At 31.0% G+C, this 13,842-nt stretch overlaps 1 protein-coding gene and 1 long non-coding RNA gene across 5 annotated transcripts; one reads left to right on the forward strand and one right to left on the reverse strand.

Annotated features, from left to right (window-relative positions):
• The first annotated feature begins 4,846 nt into the window (after window positions 1-4,846).
• LOC111424408 (uncharacterized) lies at window positions 4,847-8,450 on the forward strand. The gene is made up of 7 exons (XR_011640700.1): window positions 4,847-5,038; window positions 6,993-7,148; window positions 7,205-7,328; window positions 7,389-7,618; window positions 7,673-7,900; window positions 7,954-8,077; window positions 8,133-8,450. It is a non-coding gene; the product is annotated as an uncharacterized lncRNA (long non-coding RNA).
• On the reverse strand, window positions 8,249-11,326 carry LOC111424413 (uncharacterized). Of its 4 annotated transcripts, none has more exons than XM_071196927.1 (12): window positions 11,148-11,326; window positions 10,851-11,078; window positions 10,677-10,800; window positions 10,474-10,611; window positions 10,398-10,410; window positions 10,265-10,344; window positions 9,959-10,186; window positions 9,788-9,911; window positions 9,285-9,722; window positions 8,980-9,216; window positions 8,799-8,922; window positions 8,249-8,410 (listed from the first exon to the last, which is right to left on the reverse strand). In XM_071196927.1, the coding sequence occupies exons 4-9, from the start codon at window positions 10,603-10,605 to the stop codon at window positions 9,622-9,624; spliced, it is 678 nt and encodes a 225-aa protein (XP_071053028.1). In that variant the 5' UTR covers window positions 10,606-10,611; window positions 10,677-10,800; window positions 10,851-11,078; window positions 11,148-11,326; the 3' UTR covers window positions 8,249-8,410; window positions 8,799-8,922; window positions 8,980-9,216; window positions 9,285-9,621. The 4 variants fall into 4 exon arrangements, with proteins under 4 accessions (XP_071053028.1, XP_071053029.1, XP_071053027.1 ...); XM_071196928.1 differs by having other exon boundaries at window positions 9,788-9,856; window positions 10,241-10,344; XM_071196926.1 differs by having other exon boundaries at window positions 8,803-8,922; window positions 10,241-10,344.
• Between the last annotated feature and the right edge of the window lie 2,516 nt (window positions 11,327-13,842).

Here is a 13,842-nt window from a genome sequence, read left to right on the forward strand (position 1 = left end):
TTGTGGAATAAATAATGACAATGAATTAAAAAAAAAAAATTGAACTAATTTATTACAAAATTAGTCCAAAAAAAGTAGTTATTTAACAATAGTTTTAATAAAAAATCAAAACATTCACAATTTTTAAATTTAATAGTAAAACTTATACTTTATTTGTATAACATTGTAAATCTAAATGTTTAGTTCTATCTTTCGTTTTATATTCGATGAAGAAAGCACGCAAAGTATTCCAATAAACCACTCTTGAGTAGAAATCGTAAGTTGCCATACTCAACGTCTTCTTGGTTGATTTGTAGAGTGTTTTCATGCATTTCTGGCCTGTATTCTTTATCGTATACTTGTCAACGATATAATTCTCGCATACTGCTCCCAACTCCCAGTTGGGTTGATTGGTGTTTGTTTACACAAAGAATTTTTAAATCTCCACTGGTATTTAATCGTTTCTTGCAATTATCGAGCCTTAATGACCCCGTTAGGTTGTTATTCTTTTGTAATTATCGTCGGTTAAGAAAACAAACCGGGAACGATTTAGATTGTGATTTCCGTCGGATTTCCCATTTCCTTTTTTTGTATTTCCTAAAATAATTCATGTCCATGCAGATATCATTACAATCACAAATTCAAATGCATTCGATGCGTATACACATCAAGCACGTTTGACCTAGTTTTTGTTTTATGATTTCGAGAATTCACAAATTCGCACGTCACAGAGAGACCGTCACATTGTTTGCAGTCGAATAATCCCGCAAAATTTCGATCTCTATACAAACGCGTCGAGGTCTGTTAATTTTAATTTTTATGCTCGTAGCGGATTATATCTAGCGAATTATCCAGAACTCGATGACGAACAAAACACTTTCATTGAAAAATTACAATAAAAATGTTTTAAAACACCACTCTTTTGATATTTAGAAATTATTGAATAGAATTTTCCACAACTTTGCAATTTAGAAAGTGTTTTATTTATATAAATACATAAAGCGTTGAAATGTTTTGATTGGAAGTCTTAAACTAATATTGATGTTTTCGTGTGTGGATTTAAAATAAAACTTATACAATGTATGATAAATTCAAAAGATGTCATTTATATATGTTGACGTTGTTAAATTTTCTTTTTGTATATAGACTCAATTAAATCTGGTTATGATAACAGTTTCATAAGAGTTGTGATAGGATGTGTAGTACGCACGTGAAACGTGCTAACATCATGACACGATTTCGAAGAGATAAGAACCCTTTTTACACGAATTTGTTTGTCCTAGGTCGGATAACGTAATACAAAACACGACGTTGCTTGTGTAACGTCAGAAATCCAATAATCGATTCAGTTTGTATTAAGTTTCTTCAATCATCTTGTAAATGACATCGACACCTCAGACTTGAAAAAATATAAAAAAACAACTTGCTTCAATACAAGGCTTATCGATGTTCGAGAAAATTCCATTTCAAATCTTGAAAAATAAAATAGGGTATTAGGATTGAAAAGAAAAAGGAATGTATTCATCAGTTTTAAATATAAACCATTTTAAGTAGCAGACGTTTTGTAACGATCGGGTTCGGCGTGATGTTGAAAATCTTTTAATCAACCGAGGAAAATACCCAACCCACCGACATTGAACGGATGTATTTTTTTACGTTTCCTGTGGCGCCGTGTCATTTTCTGCCAAGAAATAACAAACTTTTAAAAGCCAGAATATTTTTGAATTTTACACAACAACTCAATTTCCAAAAATTATATTTAAATATATTATTTACAAATTGTATTCATACAGTAAAATCTTGATATCATCGACTAATATAGGGAAGAGAGTGTCTGTTATAGCCGAAAGTCGATTGTATGAAAAATTTTTAATTTACACTTTAAATTGTTTGAATGACTAATTTTAATGTACATAAATTTTCACAGCTATCTACAGCGTTGCGTTCAGTCTTCATTCGTTCATCTTTATATTTATAAAGAGGATTGTAGAATCTAAGGAATAGGTACACAGCTCAAAGGCCCGTTCGTGACGTCACTCATAAGTAAGCAACCACTATTTCACACATCGAGCTAGCAAATACAATCTAACAATGACTTGACTACTTCTTTTGCACGATCTGAGCGCATACGTGGGGGTGTTTTAATATTAAGTAAAACCGACCTTAAATGCAGTACTTTGGAGTGTGTTAATGAATTATATGTGGAATTGCATTGTGAATTAACTGCATCGCGTTGTGAATCTCCATCTGGAGATTTTGATTTATTTGACATAATAATTTGTGTGTCAGATTTGGCACGTCTGATGGTGCTGCAGTGAGGTTGTGTGACGTCTTCAGTTCCTACGGCTTTATAAGAACCATAAACCAGGCAACTAGGTTGAGCAACTGCCTGGATAACGTATTCATTAACTTTTCCCTTAATCTTTTTGAAACAAAAATCTATGACACTTATTTATCGGATCATTGTGCCCAAGGCATTGTTGTTCCTATCTATCCTGTAAACCGTGTAAGCAATACTTCTAGAGTAACCCGACCAGTTACTAGAACTTACTAGTATTGATAGTGTGATTTTTTTGATACTTTTGTCAATTATGGCTGAGTGTTCTTGGATGATGGTTTATTGGGTGGTAATGAAAAATTTAAGCTTTTTCATGACATTTTTCTCAAGTGAGTAATAATATCACATGGTTTAATGATTCCTTGAGACAATTAAGATTAGGGCTACAGTTTGTTTCGGAGTTTTATAAAATGCGTAAAACTGGAGATTCGGCTAAACTCGAATGTTTCTAGTTCTAGGTCTAGTGTTAGTTCTACTTGTTGAGGAATTTTCTACTTGAGGAATAACCCGATTTGGATTCTATCTACGACCACTAACATTTATATCTTAATTATACTGATGTTATATAGAAGTTTTACTGTATTTAAATCATTTACAACCCAACGATTAATTCAAAACAACGTTAATTACCTAGTTCTAAAATTATTTTACCTCATAATCGCGTACTCTTTAAAGAAATCGACACGTGTCGAACACGACCAACACCCGTTCCTATTCGCCACTAATTCTAAGACACAATTAACAACTTTAATTAAACGATTTCACGTTCTTTACGCGAATCTACCACGTTCTTTGGTGATATTCTCGTGCGAAAGCTCGCCAAATAGTGTCGACCTCAATTTGTTCAAAGTAGGGGTGGAAACGTAGATGTAACGAGTGCACGTGCCGTATACTAGGTTGAGGTCGGCGATTTGATTGATTTATTAAAAAAGTAATTATTAAAAAATGTTTAAACGTGTCTTAGAAATCATTTTCTGTTTTGTTAAGATGCTAATGTTAACTTTTAATGATTATTTTGAAATGTTCTTTTTTTAAATAAAGATGGATTGATATCGTTTGATGTTACGTTGGGTAGGTTAAGAAATAATATTATTTCTACTGTAATTTTAGAAACAATTGTACCGACGAATTACGATTTGGCTATTCTGTGTATTTCTATAACATCTAGGATTCTGATTGATTTGTTTTCGGATTAAAGATTTGGTATTTGCTAGTAAAAAGAGTTTAAATCCTTTTATTTACGAAATGAAAATTCCTTAAAGATTTTGTAACTCAAAAAAATCCACTTTATTTATTTTTAAGTAGTCGTAACAAACAAATCCCAATTCTAATTTACTAGGATTTACCCTACTTTCTTTCAAGACTTGCACTTGCGGAAGACTTCATTGTGAAATTCTCTCTAAATTTCCTAATACTAATACCAACCAGACCGATCTAGTTTTCTTCCTCTTTTTTTTTTTGATGCGGCACTTCTTTATTCCTTGTGACTCCATCAAGGTGGAATTCGAAAATATTTATGTTTCCAGGTAAACATTTCACCTCCGGGTTCTGTTTCCCAATCATTCTTCGCGTGAGCAGCAAAACTAATTGTCCAGGTGCTCTCTTCCGGCTCTTCCTTTTTTCTAACAGATGATTTGGGTCAATGCCGGGTCTCAAAAAAATCGAGAAGTAGCTCCAAATTCCAGGACGGCCGTAATAAAACGAACCGCTAAAATAAACGCGAGAACTAGACGAAAACGGCGACGTCCGGGTTTGGTCACGTGGTTTAACCGGAAGCGATACAGACGGGACGTATTAATAACAATGCACACGCATTATCTGTTTTGTTAACTAAATTCCAACAGTTCAGAAAACGTGACTGTTTTTAGATTTTTTAAACTAATGAAGATCATTCGAAAAGCGCTTTGATGAAAATAAGCGAGGAAGCTCATACTTACATAACAAATAGAAAGCGCGTTATAGGAAAAATCGCTTTTATTTTTTCCGGGTGATGAAATTGCATAAGAGCTTTCTATAAACACAGGTTCAAAGGGAGATGAGATGATCCGCGAACAATAAAATAGGAATGGAATTTTTTTTGAAACTTTTAGGAATGGTAAATACAAATCCACGTAAACTGTTTTCGTTTGATAATGTACCACGAACTAGGTCAATAAAATTTAACATGCATCTCAACGTGATATTCTTGTTAGGGGATTATTAAAATACGTAACATCAGATTTTGAAACCATAACAGGGAAAAATTATATCATACCCTTGACATATATTCACCTAAAAGCGAACACCTCTTTTGGTAACAATCGATAGGGAGTTAATAAAATTAATAAAAGCATAAATAATACGATCCAATAACGAATTTAAATATACCATGTCTTTCTTGAACACATCTCTATATTGAGCCAATTCTACACCTATAAAACAACAATGTTATATAATTCTTATTGTAATAAAGATTATTAAACAGAAATATTTTGGATTTGACGTTATTATTTATTAACACGTTGACTGTCATTACTTTATTATATTATCAATCACGATGACAATTTCATTGAGGGATAAAGCTGAAAAATTTATTGCTATTTTTAAAATATTTTGTAATCTTTAAGTTGTATTAAACAATTATTAATGGGAAATGTGGAAAGTTTTCAAATAAGACACGCATGTGGACCGAAAGGTTGCAGCATAAGATATACAGCCCTATTTTGGACGGGATTATTTATGGTAAATTTTTAAAAATGTATTTTTCTACAATCGAATGAAATTTAGATTACTAATCCAAAAAGGGGGTTATAAATAATTGGACTGGCCTATACTCAACTTTTTCCCTTTTTGTATAGCACTAAGACATTAACAACCTCAGAACCGTATCTTCCAAAATGGTCGAATTGAAGTCATGATGTCTAAATTGTTGTATAAAAAATTGTTCTTCCAGGAAACTATAAATTTGGTGCAATTTAATTTTAAGTATTCTCCTATAAGATCAAAAAGATTTCATTTCTCTATTTTACACCGTTTTGGACAAATATTTTTTAACTTCATTTTCAAAAACGCGAAACTCAAATATTGATTAGGTTGGGTTGGGTTTGAGTAGTCAGCTGAGGTTCGATGATAATCAGCTTGCCCAAATACGTCGTGGCTCTGTCGAATATAGCAACAATTCTTACAAGGCCAGCGTTTAAATCTTATCAAGGCCAGCGAAAGTGTGCATACTGGAGGTGGTGGCTTTAGCTAGCAGCGATTGTGGTTGCCATGACTGTAATATCAGAGAAAAATTGTTGACTACGGCCTTGGCACGAGCACTACCTTGGCTTGTACGAATTCAGCATAAATCGAATAGCATTGGTCATTGTCGCATCTTCACCATTACGCGTACCTAAGAAAACTATTTCCCAGGTGGCACCAATTAGAAACCCAAGAGTTAGGGTTACCGGATTTTCGGATGATGGAAAATTTGCGATCCGTCTTCGAGTTATATTTGGAAACATTTTTTCACTTCTTAGATGCCGCACCATCCGGGTTGTCTGGAGATAATGAACGTGTGTTGCATAACGCAAGCAGCCATAATGTCTCAAGGCTGACTCCTAGTCGATACTAACAAATGCAGGTTCACTATAGCATAAGAACTGCAAAAAGACGTCTTCGCCTAGAGCACTTACACAAAACATATGGATCAGGTAAGTCTCGTAAGTGCAGTAGTGCTTTGTCTTGTAATGGACATGTTTCAGGAAGCCACATGATTAGCATATCCTGACTAACATGTGTGCATCGCAACATTTCATCCTGATCTACATGTCTCGTAGTAAGTGTATTGTCGTATCCATGACTGTAGAACCTCCTGAAGTAAAACTAGGTAGTTTTCTTTAGTAAAACGTCTGCATAATAGTCCATCATGTAGCTTTCGCTAGAGAAATAGGTGTGTTGCCAAAGTCTTCTCCACGATGCCCCGAGGATAAGATCATGTAGATTTTTTGTAGTCGAAACCACCATTTTTTGTAAAGTTAGATGTTAACCGTTTGTACTTATCTTGTATGGTCTTTTAACCAGAGAGTTAGCGAATTCTTTCAGTTTCCTGTTTCAACATAACTCGGACGATAAAAGAAATGAAAGAAAAAATAGGATTAGGTTGGTACGTTTGTTGATCTCGTACAAGTCTTAAATTTGACTTTTCTCTGATTTCGGCCAAAATACAGATCATGTTATTTTTTCCATAAATTTTAAAATTCCAATTATTTACCGCAGATAATTTATTCAGTAATCTTGGAATGGTTTATGGTTCCTTGGCTAAATCATCTTTGGGAGCCCTGTTAAATGATGTGTTAAGTTTTCTGTTTATGACCATCCACGTTGTTTATGAGCTGTTTATCTCATAAACAATATTCGAGAAATGAATCTCGATTTTATCAATATTCCAGAAATGTGGTTATCTTAGAAGAGCTTTGAAAAGATATGGTTAGTTGTGGTTTATGTTATGCATTATTACTTCATTGATTTTCATTTCGCCCGTTTCAAGTTATCAAGGATTTAAGAACAATGAATATGGAAGTAATTATTTTGCTTCGATTGATTCACAACCTTTTAAAAAGTTTGTTAATTCTATAAAACTTAACTCATAGAAAGAAGTACCTGGATATAAAACTTAAGCAAGTTTTGTTACTCTAAATATATTTCTTTGCAGTTAATTCAAGCAATAATCGTTTTAATTAGTATAATTCCGTTAACTCCTGCACACGCCCAATACGTGGAACTAGAAAGACGATGTTATCGAGTTTTTTTCCTGTTTATGCTCATCCATTTAAATTTATACATAGCGGCTTTTGTTGGGATATATTTGGTATAAATTTATTTAAATAACTTATTTAAAAAAATATTACAGCAAAATTATTTTAGAGATTTAAAGAATTACTTCTTCCATGGTTATTAATCCAAGGATCATTTATAGTGCTTTTATTTTTAACAGCTTCTGTATTATTCATCATCATTGAATATTTTATATTTGTAGTATTACTTGGTCGTAAGTAAATTAATTTTAATAAGAATTGATTTGATTTCTTTAAAACTCAATTTCTTTTAGTTATATACCTTTATCATTGGGTTCTTGTGCATAGCTATTATCATAAATTAGCTTTGGATTTTGTGCCATCATATCTCGATGCAGATTATAGTGGATTTCTTTAACTCAAGAAATAAACAAACAAAGAAAAAAATTGATTGTAATCAATGGAATCATTGATAACGCCACATTGTTTTCCTGGAAAAAATACCTTAAGTGTATTAACTAAAATATGTGCGATAACTCACTTGGTATTTGAAATGTTTAAATAAATTTTTCGACCTAAATAATTATTAATATTTCAGTTTATGTCTGCTGGTATGCTAACAATTACTGTGATTATTATTAGTTATTGGTTTGTTGATTCACATTTGGAAATATTAATAAAGAATTTGAGTTATATTTTGAACGTAAAAATAAACGAAACAAACACGAATCAAAGTAGTCAATATATAGCTATTTTATTATCGATTGGAATCTTTTTTATGGTATCGCTAATAATTAATATCCTCCATGTATTCGCTATATTTCAAGTGAACTTAATTTTGTGAATTATTTAATAAATTATTTTAATAAATATTTCTAGACAAAGAAAAAATTTATTCTTCCATGGTTAATCCTAAATGGGACATTAATGATTTGGATTAGTTTTATAACTTTCTCAATAACACTAATTTACCCCAAAGCCCTAATTGTTCTGTTTATAATCCGTAAGATTTTTCTTTAAATAACTTTTATTAAAACTAAATATTGTTATCATTCCAGCTTTACTTTTGCCTTCATTCTTGATATCTCATAGTTATTATTTTGAGTTATCACAAATTATGGAAGATGGAACGACTTAAAAAAATAACAACAATGGAAAATATATCACAAATACAATCGTTTGGTTGTTCATATATTTTTTTTACAATTTTACAATTAATTTTGATTATATGATGATGATTAATTAATGAATGATTCACCGTCTCTTGCTCTAGCTTCTGCTGCTGCAAGCCTGAAGAAAAAGCTGTGGCCAACGATATAGATGTATGCGTAAGGGACTAAAAAGAAATAAATATTGAAAAAATTAATGTGTATGAATTGTTGTATTTATGGTTTTTCCAATAACAAGTATTTTAATTTATAACTTTTATGTTTTGAAATTCTTTAAGTAATAAACGATTTTAATAATAGTAGTTAAATATAGAAACCAAATAGTATATGGGTAGCAAATAAATCAAATATTACACTTGCTGTAGTAGATTTATTTACAAAAAATGGACGTTCGTCGTTACAGACTTAATAAATGAGTCTTGAGTAGAGTTGTATTTAGATTTAGGATTGGATTTGAGAAGGACAGATTAAGTTGAGAAGTCAACTATTATTTTAAAATCATTTTTAATTTAATAACACTTTTATTGGATAACCTAATATTATTAAAATTCTTACCTACTAAAAACAACAGTACTAAAGCCACTGGAAATACCACACAAAAAATGACAACAAGGAATGTTAATCCCACTAGTGACATACCATTAAATATTAACCAAGGAAGTACATAATATTTCTTACGCTAAAAAACAAATTATTGTTCAAAATATTTGATAAACTTATTCTATTGATTTTTTACCATCAATATTCCATATAAAGCAGCTACACATAATGCAAACCCCACGATACTGTTTACTAGCATAATAATGGTAAGTTGTACAGATAAAACTATGACACCATGTTCGGCAAAAAGATCATGCGAGTCGTATTGCAGTACAACGTGTAAAAGTGTATTCCTGAAACTTTCATAGTTTTGTGAGTTTCTTAGTTCTTTTAGATCACATATGGACGATACAAATAACATCACGGACAATATCTGTGTCAAAAAAAAATAAATAAAATACATTAATCATAAAATTATTAGAGGTAGTTAAATTTTCATACCATGCTAACAATAATATTTACAATGGCACATTTATGAACACTCCATCCGCATTTGCAGCAACATCTTCGCATCACCAATCTCTCCATTATTATGGGTTATTTTAATTGAAATTAAATCATTTGCAAAAATTTTCATTACAATCGTTTAGATAGTTAGACCAAAAGAGGAAAATGACGTTTACACAATTATTTGACAATTTCTATCTGTTACAGAATCAATTTGGTTATTTGTTGGTTATAAATATTACCAACATTATCATTTTATTTTTTGATTAACCTTTATTTAAATTAATACCACAATACGGTTTGATGCTCATTATTTATTTCATTAATTAGTTTATGTATTAAGAAATGAATCACTTTCTCTTGCTCTATCTTCAGCTGCCGAGAGTCTAAAGAAAAGGCTGTGTCCAACAATATAAATATATGCGTAAGGGACTAAAAGAAAAATAAAATAGGCAAACAATTCATTTTTAATATTATTAATTAAATATTATCCTTACCTGCAAAGGTCAGTAGTATTAAGCCCAATGGGAATAGTATAGAGAAGATGACAAAAATAAATATTATTCCTATTAATGATATACCATTAAAAATTAACCAAGGAAGGATGAAATATTTTTTACGCTAAAAAAGTTGTGGATAATTTATCATTTTTTATCATTATTCATTACCGTTAATATTCCGTATAAAGCAGCTATTCCAAATACGAACGCAATTGCACTATTCGTTATTGTAATAATAACTACTTGTGCAGACAACGTCCTTACTCTATAATCTGTAAATAAATCATTTTCATCGTATTTCATAACTACTTGTAACATCCAATTTCTTATATTTTTGCCGTCTTTCTGTGTCCGTAGATCGTAAATGGCCCCCGCTAACATTAATCCGGAAATTGCCTGAATTAAATTTAAAACATATAATCAATAATAATAATTTTTCCAGTTCCATACCATGCTAATTAAAACGATCAATACCGCACATTTGTGGACACCGAAGCCGGTTTTGCAGCAACATTTACGCATCACCAAATTCTCCATAGTTGTGAGATTTTTAACTGAAAGTAAATCATTTGCAAAATTTTAATTACACACGTTTTAATGGTTATACCAAAAAATGACATCTAAAAAATAAATTGACAAGATCAGTTAAAAAAATTTAAGATTAAGTCTTTATTAAAATTTACTGATTTTTTTCCATTCCCTTTATCTAAATAACTAAAGCATGGATGAATGAAATGAGTCACTCTCCTTAGCCCTAGCTTCAGCTGCTGCAAGCCGAAAGAAGAAACTGTGTCCAACGATATAGATGTATCCATAAGGCACTGAAAAAGATGTAAAGATGGTTACTAAAAGCGATTTGTTCTATTTGTGTTATTAATTTCCTTACCTACTATAATCAATAGTACCAAACCCAATGGAAATACTACAGAGAAGACGATAAAAACGAATGTTAATCCCACTAATGATGCACCATTAAAAACTAACCAAGGAAGTACATAATATTTTTTCCGCTGCAATAAATATTGATCAATGTTATAAATTTCGAACATTATTCTTTTACCATCATTATTCCATATAAAGCAAATACACCAAATAGAAACCCTATTGCACTATTCGCTATTACCACTATACTTAGTTGTATAGATAAAGTCATTACTCTATATTCTGCGAAAAGGTCGTTCTCGTCGTATTTCATCACTATTTGTAAAATCGCATTCCTTAAACCAGCCCCTTTTTTTTGCTTTTTTAAATCATATATTGATCCTGCACAGACTAGTCCAGATAATGCCTGAAATAAAATTTAGGTAAATTAAAAATAAAACGGTAAATTAAAAATTAAATTTTTAGAATTTCATACCATGCTAATCAGTATGATAAGGACGGCACATTTAGGAACACTACATCCGCTTTTACAGCAACATCGTCGCATCACCAATCTCTCCATCACTGTGAGATTTTAAATCATTTGCAAAAATTTTAGTCATAAAAGTTTTAATGGTTTTACCTAAAAAGTGACATTTAAAAATTTTTATTGACAATTTCTATTTGTTACAAAATCAAGAATAATTTCAACAGTTGTAACACGAATAGGGCTATTATAATTTTTCTATTTGTTGGGGAATTTATTAGTAATGTCCTGTGATTATGGGCAGAAATAAGAATTTGGTAAAATTTGTTGAATGATCTTTGCGATTTTTACACCTGAACATGGTAAAATCTAATAGTGAGTATTACAAAAATTATCACTAATGAATCACACTTAATCAAAAAGAAAAAAATCAAAACGATTGAGAAGTACATCAAGACTTTTAATTCTGTTTGTGCTTTAATTCTGTGGGGATTACTTTGAAGTAAAACGACATTTTGCATTTCTCTCCTTGAAATTCTTCTTTCTGGGTTACAACTTCAACATATCTGTATACTGGCGCATTATCTAAAACAACAATTATGTTTTTGCTTTCAAGAAAATTTCAAATACATGCTTGTAATCAACATCGAGAAATTAAAGTCGTGATATTTAACCTATGTGCAATTTTTAAGTGAAACAACAGGTAGTATCTTCCAATCTGCAACGTCCTTCACTTCATTCAATATTCGAATCGAAATATCACCTTAAACCTGATAGATCCTAAGTCTTATCATTCAGTTACATATGTACCTTAAGAAGAATTACGTCAAATAATTCAGTTTGGTTTAAAATGCAGATGAATGTCAAGAAAGAAAAGAAGAGTGCACTAAATAATAAGATCACTGCTAATGATCACCCTTTAGAAATCCAACACACTGTAATCTTATTTTCTATCAGTTCAATATTAACCATTGTAGATGTTGGGTTGGTCAAAATTACCTCCTCAAGTCTTGGCATTTTAATGTTTAATGATCTTAATTTCAAGGTTAAATTTTAATGACCTTAATTTTAATGATCAATGGTTAACCTTCATTCCTAGGTTACCATTAGCAGATGCTGAAACATTCCAAATCAAGGCCGGTGGCATCTTCTCCTTGAACGGTCAAAGCCAAGGTCATGTAATGCGTCCTTAACCGATTTTCAAATCTCCTCTGGTTTACTTTAGCCAATTCTGGAACCTCCTTGTTGACTGTTCCAGGAGGAGGTTCCACAATCGGCTAATACCTACTATTATAGCTGTTTTTCAACTAAGCTGTTGAACCTAAAGTGTTGCCTATAAAATGTTATGCGAGTAAATGTTGCTTAGAAATGGTGCATGATCAAAGCACACGTCGCTTGCGTTGATCTTTTTTATCCAGATTTTATGTAAAAATGGTTAAGAGATAAAGATCTTAAATGATCAAGAATATTGATTTTTAAAATTGATGAACTACCACTCTAAAAAAGAAAGTTCTGTTAAATGAAGTTTAATAACTTTGGAATAAAAAATTTTATATAAATGCATTAAGTCATCTCAGAAACGTTTCAGTAGATAATAAAAGATATTGTTTTAGTACAACTTTATAATTATTTTACCTAGAAATGTTGAATAAATTTAACAAAGATAACATTTTCAACGAACTACTGAAAATATTTTCCTCACATTCAAGGAATAACTCTAAACTGATAACAAACACATAAAATAATAGAAATGAATTAATATGTAATCTTGTAATCACAATAAATTATGAGATGTTAACATTTAAATGAATTTATCTAGTTAATTAGACCATTTCCGAGTATTTCATATTCAAACATTATTGACCTTTTGTTTATCTTTATATTACAAATACGTCTGTTATTGTAATTCGCCCTATCCAAACAAAATTTGTACAACAGCTTCCGTATTTACCGCATTTATTTAGGTATTGCGACGTAAAGCGATATAAACGTTTGTCGAAATTCCTAAAACCCTTTTCTATTTACTTGGTTTTACGTACACACATTCAACGAAGACTTCCACGTGCCATGTGAAATTGATAATAATGAATTGCTGACAGCTTCATGTTAATAAACGACAACGACCTATTTACTTGTGGGGTATTCCTTTGAGATCTCTCCCTCGAATATGACCTAGATCGATCATATTTGCAAGTTAACGTGGTTAAAGTAATAAAAAGGGCACGTGGATTTATTATTTTTCCAATAGAAAATTTCAAAATTGATTATATTAAAACCAACAACACTATAAATGGATAGCTTAATTTACGTCATCTCTAATGAGCAATCGTTTATGTGTTAATTTTGAAGATTGACTCAGAATTAATGAATTCGTTCCGGAATTTTGACATATTGAGAGGAAATTTGTTTACGCTCGATTTTCACTAACAATATTTAAAATACATAAACAACTCTCTCTCTCCTATCAAGAATTTGCATATTTTTCTGAGGACACGAGCGTTCTATATACACAAATAATACACAAATTAAGAATTGAAGGTCGATTTCTGTTATGATCGGTAAGAAATCGACAGTTCATTGAAGGATTTAACATAAACATATTTCAATTGGAAGAGATATTTACAGGAAACATTAAAAGCATTTTTAAACTGTGTTCCAACTATTTATTGAAAACGGAAACGTTAAATTACTCGTATTACGATTT

Source organism: Onthophagus taurus, chromosome 6 (assembly GCF_036711975.1).
Source record: "Onthophagus taurus isolate NC chromosome 6, IU_Otau_3.0, whole genome shotgun sequence".
Classification (NCBI taxonomy): domain Eukaryota; kingdom Metazoa; phylum Arthropoda; class Insecta; order Coleoptera; family Scarabaeidae; genus Onthophagus; species Onthophagus taurus.